At 46.1% G+C, this 27,139-nt stretch overlaps 1 protein-coding gene across 4 annotated transcripts in view; it reads left to right on the forward strand.

Annotated features, from left to right (window-relative positions):
- EMC3 (ER membrane protein complex subunit 3) overlaps nt 1–27,139 on the forward strand; it is a 71,213-nt gene that overhangs the window by 19,667 nt on the left and 24,407 nt on the right. For all 4 annotated transcript variants that reach the window (XM_040406762.1, XM_040406763.1, XM_040406761.1 and 1 more), the window contains exon 5: nt 3,640–3,744. In XM_040406762.1, coding sequence (XP_040262696.1) covers nt 3,640–3,744 — 105 coding nt within the window. The remainder of the gene's footprint in view (nt 1–3,639; nt 3,745–27,139) is intronic.

The raw sequence follows: 27,139 nt of genomic DNA on the forward strand, positions 1-27,139 counted from the left end.
CGAGGCATAGGGCTGGCTTCTCCACTCTTCTCCCTGAGACGAGGCATAGGGCTGGCTTCTCCACTCTCCTCCCTGAGACGAGGCATAGGGCTGGCTTCTCCACTCTCCTCCCTGAGACGAGGCATAGGGCTGGCTTCTCCACTCTCCTCCCTGAGACGAGGTATAGGGCTGGCTTCTCCACTCTCCTCCCTGAGACGAGGCATAGGGCTGGCTTCTCCAGTCTCCTCCCTGAGACGAGGTATAGGGCTGGCTTCGCTAGTCTCCTCCCTGAGACGAGGCATAGGGCTGGCTTCTCCACTCTCCTCCCTGAGACGAGGCATAGGGCTGGCTTCTCCAGTGTCCTCCCTGAGACGAGGCATAGGGCTGGCTACTCCAGTCTCCTCCCTGAGACGAGGTATAGGGCTGGCTTCTCCACTCTTCTCCCTGAGACGAGGTATAGGGCTGGCTTCTCCACTCTCCTCCCTGAGACGAGGTATAGGGCTGGCTTCTCCAGTCTCCTCCCTGAGACGAGGTATAGGGCTGGCTTCTCCACTCTCCTCCCTGAGACGAGGTATAGGGCTGGCTTCTCCAGTCTCCTCCCTGAGACGAGGCATAGGGCTGGCTTCTCTAGTCTCCTCCCTGAGACGAGGCATAGGGCTGGCTTCTCCACTCTCCTCCCTGAGACGAGGCATAGGGCTGGCTTCTCCAGTCTCCTCCCTGGCAGAAGAAGGGTTTAATGCTGAGGAAAGGCCTGAGCTAGCTGTCATACTCTCTCTCTCAGAAGGCTGGCCAAAGGTCCACAGTCTGTAGCTCAGTAGTCCGGGTGGCTCCTTGGTCACAGGAGTAGTGACTCATGATCTGCGGCTCAGCGTCCACATCTCAGTGTCTTCTTCTGGTCACTCAGTAGACTGGCAGAGTCTCCTCTTCCAAGCACTGGTCCCTAACTACAGCACACTGGGCGCCCTGACTGCTCTCCTTATATACCGTTTTTGCTAGACTAGAACCTTCTAGTGGGAGGGGAGGAGAAGCTCAGCACAAACAGATACAATGTAACACTTTCCGTCTGTCATGGAATTACATTACAGCTTCAATGATACTCAATGACAATGACACAGCAGGTTTTCCAGACAAAAACAAGTTTCCAGACATAACAGCAGAGTGAAACCAGACAGTCACAAGGTCCGTCTGTCTGAGTTTGTCGCTAAACAACGTCTGTTTTTTCCCCTCAAAAACATGCTCTTCTTTAACCCTTAGGATACCAGAGGTTTTTGCTTTTTAATTTTTCTTCCCTATCTTCCTTGAGCCATAACTTTCTTTTATTTCCATTCACATAGCTGTATGAGGGCTTATTTTGTGAGGGACAAGTTGTACTTTCTAATTCCACCATTAATTAGGGCATGCAATGTAGTAAAGTGGGAACAAAACCCGCTTTACAGGTTTTGTTCGCATGGCATTCAATTTGCAGCAAAACTGACCCATGCCCTTCATTCTTCAGGTCTCTGTTGTTTTGCCATGTTTGTCTATAGCTCCAGCACCGTACATGTACGGCGCTGGTAGTGAAAGTGTTAAACCCTTTGGCAGCTGTGAAAATTACCAGCTTCTAATTCAAAGTCCCAAAAGTCTCTCAGTATTCATTAACCATTTCCACAGAGCATCACAAATACAGTGATAATGAACTGGATATATATCACAATATATAAAATGCAGTAACACAGTAATAAACAGTGCATGTTAACCCTTTCGTGAGAAATAAATGTCCACAAATGTCCAGACTTCCCAGTAGCCCTGCTCCAGGGCACTACACACTGTATATATGGGAGCACTCTGTGCGGTATGTAGGGGTACACTGTATATATGGGAGCGGTATGTGGGGGTACACTGTATATATGGGAGCGGTATGTGGGGGTACACTGTATATATGGGAGCGCTCTGTGCGGTATGTGGAGGTACACTGTATATATGGGAGCGCTCTGTGCGGTATGTGGAGGTACACTGTATATATGGGAGCGGTATGTGGGGGTACACTATATATGGGAGTGGTATGTGGGGGTACACTGTATATATGGGAGCGGTATGTGGGGGTACACTGTATATATGGGAGCGGTATGTGGGGGTACACTGTATATATGGGAGCGGTATGTGGGGGTACACTGTATATATGGGAAAGGTATGTGGGGGTACTCTGTATATATGGGAGCGGTATGTGGGGGTACACTGTATATATGGGAGCGGTATGTGGGGGTACACTGTATATATGGGAGCGGTATGTGGGGGTACACTGTATATATGGGAGCGCTCTGTGCGGTATGTGGGGGTACACTGTATATATGGGAGCGGTATGTGGGGTACACTGTATATATGGGAGCGGTATGTGGGGGTACACTGTATATATGGGAGCGGTATGTTGGGGTACACTGTATATATGGGAGTGGTATGTTGGGGTACACTGTATATATGGGAGCGCTGTGTGCGGTATGTGGGGTACACTGTATATATGGGAGCGGTATGTGGGGTACACTGTATATATGGGAGCGGTATGTTGGGGTACACTGTATATATGGGAGCGGTATGTGGGGTACACTGTATATATGGGAGCGCTGTGTGCGGTATGTGGGGGTACACTGTATATATGGGAGCGGTATGTGGGGGTACACTGTATATGGGAGTGGTATGTGGGGGTACACTGTATATATGGGAGCGGTATGTGGGGGTACACTGTATATATGGGAGCGGTATGTGGGGGTACACTGTATATATGGGAGCGGTATGTGGGGGTACACTGTATATATGGGAAAGGTATGTGGGGGTACTCTGTATATATGGGAGCGGTATGTGGGGGTACACTGTATATATGGGAGCGGTATGTGGGGGTACACTGTATATATGGGAGCGGTATGTGGGGGTACACTGTATATATGGGAGCGCTCTGTGCGGTATGTGGGGGTACACTGTATATATGGGAGCGGTATGTGGGGTACACTGTATATATGGGAGCGGTATGTGGGGGTACACTGTATATATGGGAGCGGTATGTTGGGGTACACTGTATATATGGGAGTGGTATGTTGGGGTACACTGTATATATGGGAGCGCTGTGTGCGGTATGTGGGGTACACTGTATATATGGGAGCGGTATGTGGGGTACACTGTATATATGGGAGCGGTATGTGGGGTACACTGTATATATGGGAGCGCTGTGTGCGGTATGTGGGGTACACTGTATATATGGGAGCGGTATGTTGGGGTACACTGTATATATGGGAGCGGTATGTGGGGTACACTGTATATATGGGAGCGCTGTGTGCGGTATGTGGGGGTACACTGTATATATGGGAGCGGTATGTGGGGGTACACTGTATATATGGGAGCGGTATGTGGGGTACACTGTATATATGGGAGCGGTATGTGGGGTACACTGTATATATGGGAGCGGTATGTGGGGTACACTGTATATATGGGAGCGGTATGTGGGGTACACTGTATATATGGGAGCGGTATGTGGGGTACACTGTATATATGGGAGCGGTATGTGGGGTACACTGTATATATGGGAGCGGTATGTGGGGTACACTGTATATATGGGAGCGGTATGTGGGGTACACTGTATATATGGGAGCACTCCGCCTGCTCATGTTATCGTTTTCTTCCCCTTTTCATCAGATCCCACGATGCTGACAGACATGATGAAGGGAAATGTGACCAACGTGCTGCCCATGATCCTCATCGGAGGCTGGATCAACATGACCTTCTCCGGGTTTGTGACAAGTGAGTGATGGCAGCGATGAATAATGAGGATGATGGTTAAAGATGATGAGGATGATGGTTAATGACTGTGAGGATAGTGGTTAAAGAGGACCTCTCCCCGCTCCTGCCTGTGGTAATAGCTCCATGCATGCCCCACGTACTAACAATCCTGGAGCCTCTATTCTTCTCTCTGTATGTTGTGCCGGACCTTTATTATTTGCACTAGAAGTTATGAATGGATTGTCAGCAGGCTGCAGTAAGGGTACAGAGGGGGGTAACCAGTTGGGGGTTGTACCTGCACAGTCTGACTCTATCCAATCAGTGCTGCCATTTTCAGTCTGTGCAGGTACCACCCCCCCCCCCCCCCCAACTGGTTACCCCCCTCTGTACCTTACTGCAGACTGCTAGAAATCCATTCATAACTTCTGGTAGAAATAATTAAGGTACGGCACAACATACAGACAGAAGAATAGAGGCTCCAGGATTGTTAGTACGTGGGGCATGCATGGAGCTATTACCACAGGCAGGAGCGGGGAGAGGTCCTCTTTAAAGATGATGAGGATGATTATTAATGACTATGATGATGATGATGATGATTACTGGTGTCTGTATAATCATACTTGTAAATAAAGCAGTGATCTGTAGATCACCTTTCTAATCCTAGAACTCCACTCTTCTCAACGTGGTAAGGCTATAGTGCATAGAGTGTATGGTATGTACATGCTAGGGCACAGTCCTGCCCATAGCATGGGGGGAGTGAGAGAGTGCAGGAGGTGTTACAAGGCAGTGCTCCAAGGATTCAGCCCCACCTCCTGGTGCTCCAAGGATTCAGCCCCACCTCCTGGTGCTCCAAGGATTTAGCCCCACCTCCTGGTGCTCCAACTTGCTAATTTGCATATGAATAAAAACGCAGATATCTCTGCAACTTTTTAGTGCAGAGAAAAGAAAAGTATCAATAAGCCAGCATTATGCCTGGTTTAATAGGGCTGATCCTGCTGGTAGAGCCTCTTTATAGGTAATCCGTCCCCAGTTTTATGGTGTCCTATCTAAGGGCAGCAGACACTAGTGACAGATCTCCTTCCTGGAATGCTGGGTCTTTTTTCTCATTTTAGCATAGACAATATTCTACCTATTATTATTATTGCCAGCAGAGCAGTCCAATAGCATTCTGCTACTAAGCAGTTTTTTTTCAGTCCGTTGTATCTGTCTGGTCTTATTCATCACGTTGCATTATAACGAAACCATTTTACAGTAGTATTGCCTTTTTTAGACCAGTAAAATTAAACGCAAATTACACTTTACGCAGAAATATTAGTCTTTTCTGCATCGTTATATTGTTGGTGGGGGGAAGGGTAATAGCATTACACATTTGCAATATGAGTTTTACAGTAGGGAAAGGTTTCAGAAACACAATTAACACATTAGGCAGAAATCTTCCTGGCACCAAGACTTCACTATTTCCAAAGCCAATAGCAGTGTTCAGTGTGTTTATAGAAGAGGAAGGAGGTTTAATGGCGCCTCTGTTGTACAGAAAACACACTTGCAGGTTTACAATCATTATCCCATGATTTGTACCAAATCTGGGACTTTTCAATTGTAAGCTTATATTAGGCCTCACAATAAAATCTCGAATCCAGAAGAGTTGAAAACAAAGGACCCAGGTCTCATCCTCCCAGAGCCAGAATGTGGGTAGTTGCAGCACCATCTATCCAGCCAGAAGTAGTAGTAGTGATGGTGGTGGTAGTGGTAAGTCCCTGGCTTTGGAAGACGCAAGAGGATGAGATTGTGGATAGGATGGCTCACTCTCCTCTCAGTCGCAGCAGGATGACACCGTGCCGTGGAGTCAGAGGTCACAGCATTCCTCCTGCTCCTCCTTGCAGCCCCAGAGAAGGCTTTCAGTGGAGTCCTCTCGGTCTTCACTGCCACTTCTTAGAGGGGCGCCTTCCTTTTTTCTAACAAGCGCCAAGAAAACCCCATCACGCCCTACAGCAAACAGTCAAGAGAGTCTCCCTGTTGTCAAAACTATATCTTTTATATAAAATATAAATATTTTATATAAGAGATAAAATGTCAATAAAATATTGAAATCAGTCAGGAAATCCACTAGGCGGACATAAAAACGCCTTTTCTTTTATCTTGAGACTCTAAATTTTATTTAAGCAATTAATGAAAACAAAGGGGCAATCAATTATGCAAAAATATAAAATTTATTTATAAATGAGTAAAAATCCAATATAAAACAGACATAAGATAAATGGATAGACAAATGTACGCAGTACCAACAAACCACCACTAGAGGGCGGTGTAGCCCACTATTGCTTTCTCACCAGCATAAAATTATCCGAAGACCAATGAAATATATATCATACACAATTGAATATAATAAGGATAAACACGGATTAATACTGGAAGCATAACTGATCCACTGTCTCCTTATGACCAATCAAATATATATATATGATATTAATATGATATTATACCCCACTCAGCAATCAGACTATGGAAATATAATTTCCCAGAGTTTTTCCTCTACTCGGATAATGTCCAATCTCCCATTAGCAATATGCATCTTTGTAAGAGGACAACTAGCATTAGGGAGGTGTTTAACACTATATGTTCCCTCAGTATGGGGACTCTTGACTATATGCCGAGAGGAATATCTTATTAATACCACAATCTGTAAATACAAATATACGTTACCGGGTCAAGGATGAACAGGGTTTTGGGTGTGATCAGTTCTTAAAACTCTTCCAGTGAACAAAAATGAATCCAAGTTTCTTTTTGTTGTTGAAGTAAGTTGTTAGTTGCAGTTGTTTCAGTTGAAGAGTGTAGATCCCGTCTAACCTTTTACATACATACTTTATACCCCACGTTATCTAAGAACTCACCCCCTTCTAGATTAGGGATCTCCAATCAGACAAGATGCGTGTATTCGTATGCAGATGATAATGATGTCATTTTAACCTCCGAAATACTGGTGAAAATGACATGCTATTATCCATCCACCTCTAGATGGCACTGTTGTACCACATAACAATTTCAACATTAATTCTAAATAACTAATAATACGTTCACATGACCCTTTTAACCTCTCCAATATACATCAGTATTAAGGATTTCTTCATGACATTTAACTTATCCATAATCTAGACATGTTGGAGTCACTATCCTCTACTGTCCTTTAGGGACAATGGGCCTTTTACTTGGCATCCAGGTTCACATATTTAACTCGTCCACATTGATGAGTAATAATATTCAGCTCTCCTCATGAAACCCAATTAGTAGGAAGATAACTTCAATACTTTCTAAACCTTCTAAGGTTATATCCAGTCAGTGAAATATATATGGCATAAAATATATATTCTAAATGATATATATATATACAGTACAGACCAAAAGTTTGGACACACCTTCTCATTCAAAGAGTTTTCTTTATTTTCATGACTATGAAGGCATCAAAACTATGAATTAACACATGTGGAATTATATACATAACAAACAAGTGTGAAACAACTGAAAATATGTCATATTCTAGGTTCTTCAAAGTAGCCACCTTTTGCTTTGATTACTGCTTTGCACACTCTTGGCATTCTCTTGATGAGCTTCAAGAGGTAGTCCCCTGAAATGGTTTTCACTTCACAGGTGTGCCCTGTCAGGTTTAATAAGTGGGATTTCTTGCCTTATAAATGGGGTTGGGACCATCAGTGGCGTTGAGGAGAAGTCAGGTGGATACACAGCTGATAGTCCTACTGAATAGACTGTTAGAATTTGTATTATGGCAAGAAAAAAGCAGCTAAGTAAAGAAAAACGAGTGGCCATCATTACTTTAAGAAATGAAGGTCAGTCAGTCAGCCGAAAAATTGGGAAAACTTTGAAAGTAAGGGCTATTTGACCATGAAGGAGAGTGATGGGGTGCTGCGCCAGATGACCTGGCCTCCACAGTCACCGGACCTGAACCCAATCAAGATGGTTTGGGGTGAGCTGGACCGCAGAGTGAAGGCAAAAGGGCCAACAAGTGCTAAGCATCTCTGGGAACTCCTTCAAGACTGTTGGAAGACCATTCAGGGGACTACCTCTTGAAGCTCATCAAGAGAATGCCAAGAGTGTGCAAAGCAGTAATCAAAGCAAAAGGTGGCTACTTTGAAGAACCTAGAATATGACATATTTTCAGTTGTTTCACACTTGTTTGTTATGTATATAATTCCACATGTGTTAATTCATAGTTTTGATGCCTTCATAGTCCTGAAAATAAAGAAAACTCTTTGAATGAGAAGGTGTGTCCACACTTTTGGTCTGTACTGTACGTATATCGTCACACTGTTACACATAGATGACATATTATATAAATCATTGTTTAAGATATGTTGCAAATCTAAATATACCACACAGAAATATATAGAACATAATCATGCAGACATGAATGGGACCTTCACACACCAAATGTTTCCCCCAAGGTAATTACTTCCTAAATGACTTTGTAAGGAAGTAAAACAATACATTGCTATTTAATGGTTCTCTCTCACAGATACATGTCTGTAGGACCCATTATAGTATTAACAGATAGACCACATCTGCTCACAATACATTCTATGTCCGTTACAAACATGTTACCCAAACTGAACTCCGCTTCACCTCATCTCGGCCTATAGAAAGATATTAGACTCTGGTTCAGTCTGACATGTAAACTATGATATCTTCAGATAAGACTGGACACTTATGAGAATGCGTGACACTGTCAGCGTTTGGGCTTCCCTGGGGGGGAGGTTCAGGAAACCCTATGTATAGCTGTGTTGATGGTGGGGGTATTAATGCGACCTGTAGGCACAGTAAGCCGTGGACAACCCAACCCAGTAGTACGGCAGTACGGTGTCTTTCACATGGTCGTCATCCCTTTCTGCTTCTCCATCGTCAGCCATTGATAACTGAATGTGTGGCCAGGAAACATCTCTATGCGCCCAGCAATCCTCTGGCGCATAAACTTAATTCCCACCTGGCCAAGCTGCTGGCGGTGCAGTTGCTACCATACCATTTAGTCAAATCTGCTGCCTTTAGTGGGTTAATGGTGTGCGCTCAGCCTTGCTGGCATTATTTCTTCATGTGGTGGACAATGTGGGCCACTCTCTGCGATTCTCACAGTGCAGCACTCCACGGTGAACCCCTGGAGCAGGGACAGGACATGTCTTTCACGGCCAGGTTCTTTTGACCCCCCACGATTGTGTCAGCCTGGCTCCCACACCAGGCACTTACCTGCCTCCTCCTCCATGGACCCGTTCTCGTCGCTGGCACTACCCCTCCTTCCTATCACATGTGTCGGGCCAAGCGCTGCCACTCCGTGTTGGAGCCAATCGGCCTGGGAGGGAGTAGCCACACCGGCGAGCAGTTACTAAAGTACATTAAGCAGCAGACATCCCACTGGCTGTCACCCCGCCGACTCCAATGGGGCAAGATCCTGCCGCTCTGAACCTGGGCCAAATAACACGCATGGCGCACGTTATCAACCTAGTGGTGCCACGGTTTCGTAATAAGTACACAAGCATTTCAGCCACTCTTACGTGGCGAGGAACGCTCTCCTGGACCTACAACGACAGAACAGCCTGCCGATTCACCGCTTAATCCGCGACGTTCCAACTCGCTGGAATTCCACATTGCACATGCTGTAGCGTCTGTATGAGCAGCAGGAAGCCGTGAACGATTGTGTCATGCAGCAGACCACCTCAGCAGGCAGCATGTGTTACTTCGAGGTCGGGCAGTGGCAGCTCATCCGAGACGCCTGTCAGGTGCTGAGGCTCTTCCAAGAGGCCACAAAGTTTATTAGCAGGGACAACTGCAGCCTGAACGAGGTCCTCCCTTTCATATTTATCTTAGAACCGACGCTCACGCAGCAGGGACCATAGCATTAGAAGAGCGTCTGACGCATCCTGCTGTCCACCCTATAGCTGTTGGGGACACACAAAGGGAATCTGCCATGGAGGAGGAGGAGGAGGATGATGAAGATAAGGATGAGGAGGAGTCAGAGGATGATGAAGATACGGATGAGGAGGAGTCAGAGGATGATGAAGATAAGGATGAGGAGGAGTCAGAGGATGATGAAGATAAGGATGAGGAGGAGTCAGAGGATGATGAAGATAAGGATGAGGAGGAGTCAGAGGATGATGAAGATAAGGATGTGGAGGAGTCAGAGGATGATGAAGTTGACACCAGTCAAGACATCCAGTCCTTTCAGTCGGTTGCTCAGCTGAAAAGAAGTGGCTCCTCGGGCACGCTGGCCAGAATGGCGACCTGTATGCACGCTTCGTTACGCAGTGACAAGCATATTGGTGACTTCAAGCAGGCTGATGATTACGGAATAGCCATGCTTCTAGACCAGGGATCAGCAACCTTCGGAACTCCAGCTGTTCTGAAACTACAACTCCCAGAATGCTCCATTCACTTCTATAGGAGTTGCAAGAGCAGCTGTGCCTGTGTGAATGCTGGGAATTGTAGTTTCACAGCAGCTGGAGTGCCGGAGGTTGCTGACCCCTGTTCTAGACCCCCGCTACCAGTGCAAAATGGGGGACAAATTCCGTTATTACCAGGAAACACTGTGTGCGCAGCTTAGGGCGAGCAGACGCCGGTTGCCAGCGTGTCTGAAAGGGAGGCCCCTCTCCTCCCCCGCAGAGTCACCCCTCTCCCACCGCCACAAGCAGCAGCAGCCATTTCAGTCTCCTCAGTGTAATGGAGCAGCTTTTCCAGGCGCAGCGCCCAGGTTCAGGCCTACCTACAATCTGGCCAGTGTCTGGTGCATACCCTGTTCCCTGACCCCATGGATTTCTGGGCAGGCAGACTGGAACAGTGGCCCCAGGCTTCTTTCTTGCCCAGCCCCCAGTATCATCCTGTAGATAGAGGGTTTCATTGCTGCGGGGAACGTGGTGACACCCAAACAGACCGAGTTGTCCGCTGCCAGTGTCCAAAACGTCACTTTTGTCAAAATGAACCAAGCCTGAATTCAGTAGGATCTTCACACTCCTCCAGCTGATTCCAATGCATAGATCTGGCCTTGCTGACGGTTTCCCATCTTGTCCCTGTGGCTGTCTGCCTGCTGTCCTGCCCATCATGCCACTGCTTCAGACTGCCTACCATCATCTTCTGTAAGGCAGCTGCCAACATGTGCTGGTCGCTGCTAATCCCCTACTGCCACCAGTATGAACGCAAAGCCTTTTCCACTACGACCACCGCCTTCTATGTTCCATGCTATGCCGCTACTACTACCACTACTACCACTACTATTACTACTACTACTACTACTGTTCCTACTGTTACCAGCCATGGACAGCTGATCTACTGCCTTCTATGTTCCATGCTATGCCGCTACTACTACCACTACTATTACTACCACCACTATTACTACTACTACTACTACTGTTCCTACTGCCACCAGTATGAACGCAAAGCCTTTTCTACTACGACCACCGCCTTCTATGTTCCATGCTATGCCGCTACTACTACCACTACTACCACTACTAGTACTACTACTACTACTACTGTTCCTACTGCTACCAGCCATGGACAGCTGATCTACTGCCTTCTATGTTCCATGCTATGCCGCTACTACTACCACTACTATTACTACCACCACTATTACTACTACTACTACTGTTCCTACTGCCACCAGTATGAACGCAAAGCCTTTTCTACTACGACCACCGCCTTCTATGTTCCATGCTATGCCGCTACTACTACCACTACTATTAATACCACCACTATTACTACTACTACTACTGTTCCTACTGCTACCAGCCATGGACAGCTGATCTACTGCCTTCTATGTTCCATGCTATGCCGCTACTACTACCACTACTATTACTACCACCACTATTACTACTACTACTACTGTTCCTACTGCCACCAGTATGAACGCAAAGCCTTTTCTACTACGACCACCGCCTTCTATGTTCCATGCTATGCCGCTACTACTACCACTACTACCACTACTATTACTACTACTACTGTTCCTACTGCTACCAGCCATGGACAGCTGATCTACTGCCTTCTATGTTCCATGCTATGCCGCTACTACTACCACTACTATTACTACCACCACTATTACTACTACTACTACTACTGTTCCTACTGCTACCAGCCATGGACAGATGATCTACTGCCTTCTATGTTCCATGCTATGCCGCTACTACTACCACTACTATTACTACCACCACTATTACTACTACTACTACTGTTCCTTCTGCCACCAGTATGAACGCAAAGCCTTTTCTACTACGACCACCGCCTTCTATGTTCCATGCTATGCCGCTACTACTACCACTACTATTACTACTATTACTACTACTACTACTACTACTACTGTTCCTACTGCTACTAGCCATGGACAGCTGATCTACTGCCTTCTATGTTCCATGCTATGCCGCTACTACTACCACTACTATTACTACCACCACTATTACTACTACTACTGTTCCTACTGCCACCAGTATGAATGCAAAGCCTTTTCTACTACGACCACCGCCTTCTATGTTCCATGCTATGCCGCTACTACTACCACTACTATTACTACTACTACTACTACTACTGTTCCTACTGCCACCAGTATGAATGCAAAGCCTTTTCTACTACGACCACCGCCTTCTATGTTCCATGCTATGCCGCTACTACTACCACTACTATTACTACTACTACTACTACTACTACTGTTCCTACTGCTACCAGCCATGGACAGCTGATCTACTGCCTTCTATGTTCCATGCTATGCCGCTACTACTACCACTACTATTACTACCACCACTATTACTACTACTACTGTTCCTACTGCCACCAGTATGAATGCAAAGCCTTTTCTACTACGACCACCGCCTTCTATGTTCCATGCTATGCCGCTACTACTACCACTACTATTACTACTACTACTACTACTGTTCCTACTGCCACCAGTATGAATGCAAAGCCTTTTCTACTACGACCACCGCCTTCTATGTTCCATGCTATGCCGCTACTACTACCACTACTATTACTACCACCACTATTACTACTACTGTTCCTACTGCTACTAGCCATGGACAGCTGATCTACTGCCTTCTATGTTCCATGCTATGCCGCTACTACTACCACTACTATTAATACCACCACTATTACTACTACTGTTCCTACTGCTACTAGCCATGGACAGCTGATCTACTGCCTTCTATGTTCCATGCTATGCCGCTACTACTACCACTACTATTACTACCACCACTATTACTACTACTGTTCCTACTGCTACTAGCCATGGACAGCTGATCTACTGCCTTCTATGTTCCATGCTATGCCGCTACTACTACCACTACTATTACTACCACCACTATTACTACTACTGTTCCTACTGCTACCAGCCATGGACAGATGATCTACTGCCTTCTATGTTCCATGCTATGCCACTACTACTACCACTACTATTACTACCACCACTATTACTACTACTGTTCCTACTGCTACCAGCCATGGACAGATGATCTACCGCCTTCTATGTTCCATGCTATGCCGCTACTACTACCACTACTATTACTACCACCACTATTACTACTACTGTTCCTACTGCTACCAGCCATGGACAGATGATCTACTGCCTTCTATGTTCCATGCTATGCCACTACTACTACCACTACTATTACTACCACCACTATTACTACTACTACTACTACTGTTCCTACTGCTACCAGCCATGGACAGCTGATCTACTGCCTTCTATGTTCCATGCTATGCCGCTACTACTACCACTACTATTACTACCACCACTATTACTACTACTACTACTACTGTTCCTACTGCTACCAGCCATGGACAGATGATCTACTGCCTTCTATGTTCCATGCAATGCCGCTACTACTACCACTACTATTACTACCACCACTATTACTACTACTACTACTACTGTTCCTACTGCTACCAGCCATGGACAGATGATCTACTGTCTTCTATGTTCCATGCTATGCCGCTACTACTACCACTACTATTACTACCACCACTATTACTACTACTGTTCCTACTGCTACTAGCCATGGACAGCTGATCTACTGTCTTCTATGTTCCATGCTATGCCTCTACTACTACCACTACTATTACTACCACCACTATTACTACTACTACTGTTCCTACTGCTACTAGCCATGGACAGCTGATCTACTGTCTTCTATGTTCCATGCTATGCCGCTACTACTACCACTACTATTACTACCACCACTATTACTACTACTGTTCCTACTGCTACTAGCCATGGACAGCTGATCTACTGTCTTCTATGTTCCATGCTATGCCGCTACTACTACCACTACTATTACTACCACCACTATTACTACTACTGTTCCTACTGCTACTAGCCATGGACAGCTGATCTACTGCCTTCTATGTTCCATGCTATGCCGCTACTACTACCACTACTATTACTACCACCACTATTACTACTACTACTACTGTTCCTACTGCTACCAGCCATGGACAGATGATCTACTGCCTTCTATGTTCCATGCTATGCCGCTACTACTACCACTACTATTACTACCACCACTATTACTACTACTACTACTGTTCCTACTGCCACCAGCCATGGACAGCTGATCTACTGCCTTCTATGTTCCATGCTATGCCGCTACTACTACCACTACTATTAATACCACCACTATTACTACTACTGTTCCTACTGCTACTAGCCATGGACAGCTGATCTACTGCCTTCTATGTTCCATGCTATGCCGCTACTACTACCACTACTATTACTACCACCACTATTACTACTACTGTTCCTACTGCTACCAGCCATGGACAGATGATCTACCGCCTTCTATGTTCCATGCTATGCCGCTACTACTACCACTACTATTACTACCACCACTATTACTACTACTGTTCCTACTGCTACCAGCCATGGACAGATGATCTACTGCCTTCTATGTTCCATGCTATGCCACTACTACTACCACTACTATTACTACCACCACTATTACTACTACTACTACTACTGTTCCTACTGCTACCAGCCATGGACAGATGATCTACTGCCTTCTATGTTCCATGCAATGCCGCTACTACTACCACTACTATTAATACCACCACTATTACTACTACTACTACTACTGTTCCTACTGCTACCAGCCATGGACAGATGATCTACTGTCTTCTATGTTCCATGCTATGCCGCTACTACTACCACTACTATTAATACCACCACTATTACTACTACTGTTCCTACTGCTACTAGCCATGGACAGCTGATCTACTGCCTTCTATGTTCCATGCTATGCCGCTACTACTACCACTACTATTACTACCACCACTATTACTACTACTGTTCCTACTGCTACTAGCCATGGACAGCTGATCTACTGCCTTCTATGTTCCATGCTATGCCGCTACTACTACCACTACTATTACTACCACCACTATTACTACTACTGTTCCTACTGCTACCAGCCATGGACAGATGATCTACTGTCTTCTATGTTCCATGCTATGCCGCTACTACTACCACTACTATTACTACCACCACTATTACTACTACTGTTCCTACTGCTACTAGCCATGGACAGCTGATCTACTGTCTTCTATGTTCCATGCTATGCCGCTACTACTACCACTACTATTACTACCACCACTATTACTACTACTACTACTACTGTTCCTACTGCTACCAGCCATGGACAGCTGATCTACTGCCTTCTATGTTCCATGCTATGCCGCTACTACTACCACTACTATTACTACCACCACTATTACTACTACTGTTCCTACTGCTACTAGCCATGGACAGCTGATCTACTGTCTTCTATGTTCCATGCTATGCCGCTACTACTACCACTACTATTACTACCACCACTATTACTACTACTGTTCCTACTGCTACTAGCCATGGACAGCTGATCTACTGCCTTCTATGTTCCATGCTATGCCGCTACTACTACCACTACTAATACTACCACCACTATTACTACTACTACTACTGTTCCTACTGCTACCAGCCATGGACAGATGATCTACTGCCTTCTATGTTCCATGCTATGCCGCTACTACTACCACTACTATTACTACCACCACTATTACTACTACTACTACTGTTCCTACTGCCACCAGCCATGGACAGCTGATCTACTGCCTTCTATGTTCCATGCTATGCCGCTACTACTACCACTACTATTACTACCACCACTATTACTACTACTACTGTTCCTACTGCTACTAGCCATGGACAGCTGATCTACTGTCTTCTATGTTCCATGCTATGCCGCTACTACTACCACTACTATTACTACCACCACTATTACTACTACTGTTCCTACTGCTACTAGCCATGGACAGCTGATCTACTGCCTTCTATGTTCCATGCTATGCCGCTACTACTACCACTACTATTACTACCACCACTATTACTACTACTACTACTGTTCCTACTGCTACTAGCCATGGACAGCTGATCTACTGTCTTCTATGTTCCATGCTATGCCGCTACTACTACCACTACTATTACTACCACCACTATTACTACTACTGTTCCTACTGCTACTAGCCATGGACAGCTGATCTACTGCCTTCTATGTTCCATGCTATGCCGCTACTACTACCACTACTAATACTACCACCACTATTACTACTACTGTTCCTACTGCTACCAGCCATGGACAGATGATCTACTGCCTTCTATGTTCCATGCTATGCCGCTACTACTACCTCTACTATTACTACCACCACTATTACTACTACTACTACTGTTCCTACTGCTACCAGCCATGGACAGATGATCTACCGCCTTCTATGTTCCATGCTATGCCGCTACTACTACCACTACTATTAATACCACCACTAATACTACTACTGTTCCTACTGCTACTAGCCATGGACAGCTGATCTACTGCCTTCTATGTTCCATGCAATGCCGCTACTACTACCACTACTATTACTACCACCACTATTACTACTACTACTACTACTGTTCCTACTGCTACCAGCCATGGACAGCTGATCTACTGCCTTCTATGTTCCATGCTATGCCGCTACTACTACCACTACTATTAATACCACCACTATTACTACTACTACTACTGTTCCTACTGCTACTAGCCATGGACAGCTGATCTACTGCCTTCTATGTTCCATGCTATGCCGCTACTACTACCACTACTAATACTACCACCACTATTACTACTACTGTTCCTACTGCTACCAGCCATGGACAGATGATCTACTGCCTTCTATGTTCCATGCTATGCCGCTACTACTACCACTACTATTACTACCACCACTATTACTACTACTACTACTGTTCCTACTGCTACCAGCCATGGACAGATGATCTACCGCCTTCTATGTTCCATGCTATGCCGCTACTACTACCACTACTATTAATACCACCACTAATACTACTACTGTTCCTACTGCTACTAGCCATGGACAGCTGATCTACTGCCTTCTATGTTCCATGCAATGCCACTACTACTACCACTACTATTACTACCACCACTATTACTACTACTACTACTACTGTTCCTACTGCTACCAGCCATGGACAGCTGATCTACTGCCTTCTATGTTCCATGCTATGCCGCTACTACTACCACTACTATTAATACCACCACTATTACTACTACTACTACTGTTCCTACTGCTACTAGCCATGGACAGCTGATCTACTGCCTTCTATGTTCCATGCTATGCCGCTACTACTACTACCACTACTATTAATACCACCACTATTACTACTACTACTGTTCCTACTGCTACTAGCCATGGACAGCTGATCTACTGCCTTCTATGTTCCATGCTATGCCACTACTACTACCACTACTATTACTACCACCACTATTACTACTACTACTACTGTTCCTACTGCTACCAGCCATGGACAGCTGATCTACTGCCTTCTATGTTCCATGCAATGCCACTACTACTACCACTACTATTACTACCACCACTATTACTACTACTACTACTACTGTTCCTACTGCTACCAGCCATGGACAGCTGATCTACTGCCTTCTATGTTCCATGCTATGCCGCTACTACTACCACTACTATTAATACCACCACTATTACTACTACTACTACTGTTCCTACTGCTACTAGCCATGGACAGCTGATCTACTGCCTTCTATGTTCCATGCTATGCCGCTACTACTACCACTACTATTACTACCACCACTATTACTACTACTACTACTGTTCCTACTGCTACCAGCCATGGACAGCTGATCTACTGCCTTCTATGTTCCATGCTATGCCGCTACTACTACCACTACTATTAATACCACCACTATTACTACTACTACTACTGTTCCTACTGCTACCAGCCATGGACAGCTGATCTACTGCATTGTACACTGCTCAAAAAAATAAAGGGAACACAAGAATAACACATCCTAGATCGGAGTTAATTAAATATTCTTCTGAAATCCTTTGTTCTTTACATAGCTGAATGTGCTGACAACAAAATCACACAAAAATTAAAAAATGGAAATCAAATTTTTCAACCCATGGAGGTCTGGATTTGGAGTCACCCTCAAAATTAAAGTGGAAAAACCCACTACAGGCTGATCCAACTTTGATGTAATGTCCTTAAAACAAGTCAAAATGAGGCTCAGTAATGTGTGTGGCCTCCACGTGCCTGTAGGACCTCCCTACAACGCCTGTGCATGCTCCTGATGAGGTGGCGGACGGTCTCCTGAGGGATCTCCTCCCAGACCTGGACTAAAGCATCTGCCAACTCCTGGACAGTCTGTGGTGCAACGTGACGTTGGTGGATAGAGCGAGACATGATGTCCCAGATGTGCTCAATTGGATTCAGGTCTGGGGAACGGGCGGGCCAGTCCATAGCATCAATGCCTTCGTCTTGCAGGAACTGCTGACACACTCCAGCCACATGAGGTCTAGCATTGTCTTGCATTAGGAGGAACCCAGGGCCAACCGCACCAGCATATGGTCTCACAAGGGGTCTGAGGATCTCATCTCGGTACCTAATGGCAGTCAGGCTACCTCTGGCGAGCACATGGAGGGCTGTGCGGCCCTCCAAAGAAATGCCACCCCACACCATTACTGACCCAATGCCAAACCGGTCATGCTGGAGGATGTTGCAGGCAGCAGAACGTTCTCCACGGCGTCTCCAGACTCTGTCACGTCTGTCACATGTGCTCAGTGTGAACCTGCTTTCATCTGTGAAGAGCACAGGGCGCCAGTGGCGAATTTGCCAATATTGGTGTTCTCTGGCAAATGCCAAACGTCCTGCACGGTGTTGGGCTGTAAGCACAACCCCCACCTGTGGACGTCGGGCCCTCATATCACCCTCATGGAGTCTGTTTCTGACCGTTTGAGCAGACACATGCACATTTGTGGCCTGCTGGAGGTCATTTTGCAGGGCTCTGGCAGTGCTCCTCCTGTTCCTCCTTGCACAAAGGCGGAGGTAGCGGTCCTGCTGCTGGGTTGTTGCCCTCCTACGGCCTCCTCCACGTCTCCTGATGTACTGGCCTGTCTCCTGGTAGCGCCTCCATGCTCTGGACACTACGCTGACAGACACAGCAAACCTTCTTGCCACAGCTCGCATTGATGTGCCATCCTGGATAAGCTGCACTACCTGAGCCACTTGTGTGGGTTGTAGACTCCGTCTCATGCTACCACTAGAGTGAAAGCACCGCCAGCATTCAAAAGTGACCAAAACATCAGCCAGGAAGCATAGGAACTGAGAAGTGGTCTGTGGTCACCACCTGCAGAACCACTCCTTTATTGGGGGTGTCTTGCTAATTGCCTATAATTTCCACCTGTTGTCTATCCCATGTGAAATTGATTGTCACTCAGTGCTGCTTCCTAAGTGGACAGTTTGATGTCACAGAAGTGCGATTGACTTGGAGTTACATCGTGTTGTTTAAGTGTTCCCTTTATTTTTTTGAGCAGTGTATGTTCCATGCTATGCCGCTACTACTACCACTACTATTACTACTACTACTACTGTTGCTACTGCTACCATCCATGGACAGCTGATCTACTGCCTTCTATGTTCCATGCTATGCTGCTTCTGCTGCCGCTACTACTACCACTACTATTCCTACCACCACTATTACTCCTAACTACCATACTAATACCACCATTACTACTACCACCATTACTTCTACTACCACTACTCTTACCACCACCACTACTCCTAACTACCACTACTACTACCACCATTACTACTACTACCACCATTACTTCTACTACTACTACCACTACTCTTACCACAACCACTACTCCTAACTACTACTACTACCACCATTACTTCTACTACTACCACTACTCTTACCACCACCACTACTCCTAACTACCACTACTACTACCACCATTACTACTACTACCACCATTACTACTATTACTTCTACTACTACTACCACCACTACTACTACTCCTGCTCCTACCACCACCACTATTACTACTAACACCACTACTAATTCTACCACTACTACTACTTCTACTACCACTAGTAATTCTACCACTACTACCACCACCACTACAACTACCACCATTACTACTACTTCTACTACTACTACTCCTACCACCACCACTATTACTACTAACACCACTACTACCACCACCACTACTACTACTACTACCACTACTAATTCTACCACTACCACCACCACTATTACTACTAACACCACTACTACCACCACCACTACTACTACTTCTACTACCACTACTAATTCTACCACTACCACCACTACTACTTCTACTACCACTACCACTACTACCACCACTACTTTTTCTACCACTGCTACCACCACCACTACTACTACCACTACTACTACCACCACCACTACTATTACTTCTACCACCACCTCTACTACCCACTACTACTACCACCACTACTATTATTACCATCACTACTAATTCTACCACTACTACTACTCTTACCACCACCACTACTCCTAACTACTACTGCTTCTCCTACTACCACCACTATTACTACTAACACCACTACTAATTCTACCACTGCTACCACCACTACTATTACTTCTACCACCACCTCTACTACCCACTACTACCACCACCACTACTATTATTACCACCACTACTAATTCTACCACTACTACTACTCTTACCACCACCACTACTCCTAACTACTACTACTACTCTTACCACCACCACTACTCCTAACTACTACTACTACTCCTACCACCACCACTATTACTACTAACACCACTACTAATTCTACCACTGCTACCACCACCACTACTACTACTACTTCTACTACCACCACCACTACTACTACTACTTCTACTACCACCACCACTACTATTACTTCTACCACCACCTCTACTACCACCACTACTAATTCTACTACTATTACCACCACTACTTCTTCCACCTCTACTACTACTACTACCACTACTACTACTCTTACCACCACCACTACTCCTAACTACCACTACTACTACCACCATTACTACTACTACCACTACTACTACCACCATTACTACTACTACTTCTACTACTACTACCACCACTACTACTACTTCTACTACTACTACCACCACTACTACTACTTCTACTACTACTACTACCACCACTACTACTACTCCTGCTCCTACCACCACCACTATTACTACTAACACCACTACTAATTCTACCACTACTACTACTTCTACTACCACTAGTAATTCTACCACTACTACCACCACCACTACTACTACCACCATTACTACTACTACTACTACTACCACTACTCTTACCACCACCACTACTCCTAACTACTACTACTACTACTCCTACCACCACCACTATTACTACTAACACCACTACTAATTCTACCACTGCTACCACCACCACTACTACTACTACTTCTACTACCACCACCACTACTATTACTTCTACCACCACCTCTACTACCACCACTACTATTATTACCACCACTACTAATTCTACCACTACTACTACTCTTACCACCACCACTACTCCTAACTACTACTACTACTCCTACCACCACCACTATTACTACTAACACCACTACTTCTTCTACCACTACTACCACCACCACTACTACTTCTACTACCATTACTACTACCACCACTACTAATTCTACTACTATTACCACCACTACTTCTTCCACCTCTACTACTACTACTACCACTACTCTTACCACCACCACTACTCCTAACTACCACTACTACTACCACCATTACTACTACTACTACTACCACTACTACTACCACCATTACTACTACTACTACCACCACTACTACTACTCCTGCTCCTACCACCACCACTATTACTACTAACACCACTACTAATTCTACCACTACTACTACTTCTACTACCACTAGTAATTCTACCACTACTACCACCACCACTACTACTACCACCATTACTACTACTACTACCACTACTCTTACCACCACCACTACTCCTAACTACCACCACTACTACTACTCCTACCACCACCACTACTACTACTTCTACTACCACTACTAATTCTACCACTACCACCACCACTATTACTACTAACACCACTACTACCACCACCACTACTACTACTTCTACTACCACTACTAATTATACCACTACCACCACTACTACTACTTCTACTACCACTACTAATTCTACCACTACCACCACCACTATTATTACTAACACCACTACTACCACCACCACTACTACTACTTCTACTACCACTACTAATTCTACCACTACTACCACCACTACTTTTTCTACCACTGCTACCACCACCACTACCACCACCACTACTATTACTTCTACCACCACCACTACTACCCACTACTACTACTACCACCACTACTATTATTACCACCACTACTAATTCTACCACTACTACTACTCTTACCACCACCACTACTCCTAACTACCACTACTACTCCTACTACCACCACTATTACTACTAACACCACTACTAATTCTACCACTGCTACCACCACCACTACTACCACTACTACTACCACCACCACTACTATTACTTCTACCACCACCTCTACTACCCACTACTACTACCACCACTACTATTATTACCACCACTACTAATTCTACCACTACTACTACTCTTACCACCACCACTACTCCTAACTACTACTACTACTCCTACCACCACCACTATTACTACTAACACCACTACTAATTCTACCACTGCTACCACCACCACTACTACTACTACTTCTACTACCACCACCACTACTATTACTTCTACCACCACCTCTACTACCCACTACTACTACAACCACTACTATTATTACCTACCACCACTACTAATTCTACCACTACTACTACTCTTACCACCACCACTACTCCTAACTACTACTGCTTCTCCTACCACCACCACTATTACTACTAACACCACTACTTCTTCTACCACTACTACCACCACCACTACTACTTCTACTACCATTACTACTACCACCACTACTAATTCTACTACTATTACCACCACTACTTCTTCCACCTCTACTACTACTACTACTACCACTACTACTACTCTTACCACCACCACTACTCCTAACTACCACCACTACTACTACTACTCCTACCACCACCACTCCACCACTATTACTACTAACACCACTACTAGATCTACTGCTACTACCACCACCACTACTACTTCTACTAATACCACTACTACCGCTACTACTACTACTTCTACTACCACCACCACTACTTCTACTACCACCACCACTACTACTACTACTTCTACTACCACCACCACTACTATTACTACTACCACCACTACTAATTCTACCACTACTACCACCACTAATTCTTCTACCACTACTACCACCACCTCTACTACTACTACTACTACTACTACTACTACTACTACTATTATTACCACCACTACTAATTCTACCACTACTACTACTATCACCACTACTCTTATCTGCCAGGCTGGCTGCACATGTCTGATTCTTCTCTTTGTTTTGCTTTGGGTTTGAGCTGGATCCACCTTCCCTCAGGTGTACTGGGTTGATTATTAGTGAGGCTATTTATTCCTCCTTCCCCCAGTGCCCTGTGCGGGTTATAGTTCTTTCCTGGGAGCTCTTGATGTGTGTTGGATCGTCTGCTCAGATAAGTCCTCTCCGTCATTTCCCTTTGTGTGTTCTCTAGGCCTCTAGGGAGACGCTTGCTTCCTCCTGGTTTGAAGAAGCAGGTTGCCTCTTCCCTTTTCCCTGCTGCTTAGGGTTTGCCCAGGGTGTTTAGGCACGAGGGCATGTGCATATCCACCCTTAGGGTATACACATGGGAACAGCAGTTTAGGGATCGCTAGGAGGTGACCCTTTTCTCTCTAGATTTTGGGCCTAGTCGTTTATTCTGTTTGTTTTCCCGTGTTACCGTGACACACTACCACCACCACTACTATTACTACTACCACCATTACTATTACTTCTACCACTATTACTACTACTATATACTACCACTGCTACTCCCACTACTACTCCCACTAACCCTATCACCACTACTACTAGTCCCACCACACCTACTACTACCACTGTTTACTACCACCACTACTACTCCCACCTGACAGCCGTGCAGAATGTCTGATCCATAGAAGATATAATGAAGTTAAAGACTAGATGGATTCCCTGACAAGATAGAGTCTCTCATATAGCCCCCCCCCCCCTTTGAGTATTTTCAGGCATTGCTCGGGCAGTACATAAACCTGTGCTAATCACACATCCAGGACTCCTCTGGCCTCTTCACCTGATTCCCCCTGAGCGTCCTGCAGATGACATCACAGCCTTATTTTACGCGTCTTTCTTTTGCAAAGCTTCTATACTCCCCAAAAGAATAGTCTGCAAGCAACATATCCGAGCAGCATCAGCACAGCCAATGGTATCAGTCCTTGTAAGGTGGCTGCGCCGGCTGAATGAACCAGGTGCTGAGGAACAGGTCCGGAATGCTGATTGATGGGACACCGGCTGAATGAACCAGGTGCTGAGGAACCAGTCCGGAATGCTGATTGATGGGACACTGGCTAAAGGAACAAGGTGCTGAAGAACCGGTCCAGAATGCTGATTGATGGGACACCGGCTGAATGAACCGGTCCAGAATGCTGATTGATGGGACATCAGCTCAATGAACCAGGTGCTGAGGAACCGGTCCGGAATGCTGATTGATGGGACATCGGCTGAATGAACCAGGTGCTGAGGAACAGGTCCGGAATGCTGATTGATAGGACACCGGCTGAATGAACCAGGTGCTGAAGAACCGGTCCATAATTGTGATTGATGGGACATCAGCTGTGTGAACCAGGTGCTGAAGATCCGGTCCGGAATGCTGATTGATGGGACACCGGCTAAAGGAAAGAGGTGCTGAGGAACCGGTCCAGAATGCTGATTGATAGGACACCGGCTGAATGAACCGGTCCGGAATGCTGATTGATGGGACACCGGCTGAATGAACAAGGTGCTGAGGAACCGGTCCGGAATGCTGATTGATGGGACACCGGCTAAAGGAAAGAGGTGCTGAGGAACCGGTCCAGAATGCTGATTGATAGGACACCGGCTGAATGAACCGGTCCGGAATGCTGATTGATGGGACACCGGCTGAATGAACAAGGTGCTGAGGAACCGGTCCGGAATGCTGATTGATGGGACACCGGCTGAATGAACCAGGTGCTGAAGAACCGGTCCAGAATGCTGATTGATGGGACATCGGCTGAATGAACAAGGTGCTGAGGAACCAGTCCAGAATGCTGATTGATGGGACACCGGCTGAATGAACCAGGTGCTGAAGAACCGGTCCAGAATGCTGATTGATAGGACACCGGCTGAATGAACCGGTCCGGAATGCTGATTGATGGGACACCGGCTGAATGAACCAGGTGCTGAAGAACCGGTCCAGAATGCTGATTGATAGGACACCGGCTGAATGAACCGGTCCGGAATGCTGATTGATGGGACATCGGCTGAATGAACCAGGTGCTGAGGAACCGGTCCGGAATGCTGATTGATGGGACATCGGCTGAATGAACAAGGTGCTGAGGAACCAGTCCAGAATGCTGATTGATGGGACACCGGCTGAATGAACCAGGTGCTGAAGAACCGGTCCAGAATGCTGATTGATAGGACACCGGCTGAATGAACCGGTCCGGAATGCTGATTGATGGGACACCGGCTGAATGAACCAGGTGCTGAAGAACCGGTCCGGAATGCTGATTGATGGGACACCGGCTAAAGGAAAGAGGTGCTGAGGAACCGGTCCAGAATGCTGATTGATAGGACACCGGCTGAATGAACCGGTCCGGAATGCTGATTGATGGGACACCGGCTGAATGAACAAGGTGCTGAGGAACCGGTCCGGAATGCTGATTGATGGGACATCGGCTGAATGAACAAGGTGCTGAGGAACCAGTCCAGAATGCTGATTGATGGGACACCGGCTGAATGAACCAGGTGCTGAAGAACCGGTCCAGAATGCTGATTGATAGGACACCGGCTGAATGAACCGGTCCGGAATGCTGATTGATGGGACACCGGCTGAATGAACCAGGTGCTGAAGAACCGGTCCAGAATGCTGATTGATAGGACACCGGCTGAATGAACCGGTCCGGAATGCTGATTGATGGGACATTGGCTGAATGAACCAGGTGCTGAAGAACCGGTCCAGAATGCTGATTGATAGGACACCGGCTGAATGAACCGGTCCGGAATGCTGATTGATGGGACATCGGCTAAATGAACCAGGTGCTGAAGAACCGGTCCAGAATGCTGATTGATAGGACACCGGCTGAATGAACCGGTCCGGAATGCTGATTGATGGGACATCGGCTAAATGAACCAGGTGCTGAAGAACCGGTCCAGAATGCTGATTGATGGGACATCGGCTGAATGAACCGGTCCAGAATGCTGATTGATGGGACACCGGCTGAATGAACCGGTCCAGAATGCTGATTGATGGGACATCGGCTGAATGAACCAGTCCGGAATGCTGATTGATGGGACACCGGCTGAATGAACCAGTCCGGAATGCTGATTGATGGGACACCGGCTGAATGAACAAGGTGCTGAGGAACCAGTCCGGAATGCTGATTGATGGGACATCGGCTGAATGAACCAGGTGCTGAAGAACCGGTCCAGAATGCTGATTGATGGGACACCGGCTGAATGAACCGGTCCGGAATGCTGATTGATGGGACATCGGCTGAATGAACAAGGTGCTGAGGAACCAGTCCAGAATGCTGATTGATAGGACACCGGCTGAATGAACCGGTCCGGAATGCTGATTGATGGGACACCGGCTGAATGAACCGGTCCGGAATGCTGATTGATGGGACATCGGCTGAATGAACCAGGTGCTGAGGAACCAGTCCGGAATGCTGATTGATGGGACACCGGCTGAGGGAACTAGGTGCTGAGGAACCGGTCCGGAATGCTGATTGATGGGACACCAGCTAAAGGAACAAGGTACTGAGGAACCGGTCCATAATTGTGATTGA

Source organism: Bufo bufo, chromosome 9 (genome assembly GCF_905171765.1).
Source record: "Bufo bufo chromosome 9, aBufBuf1.1, whole genome shotgun sequence".
Classification (NCBI taxonomy): Eukaryota; Metazoa; Chordata; class Amphibia; order Anura; family Bufonidae; genus Bufo; species Bufo bufo.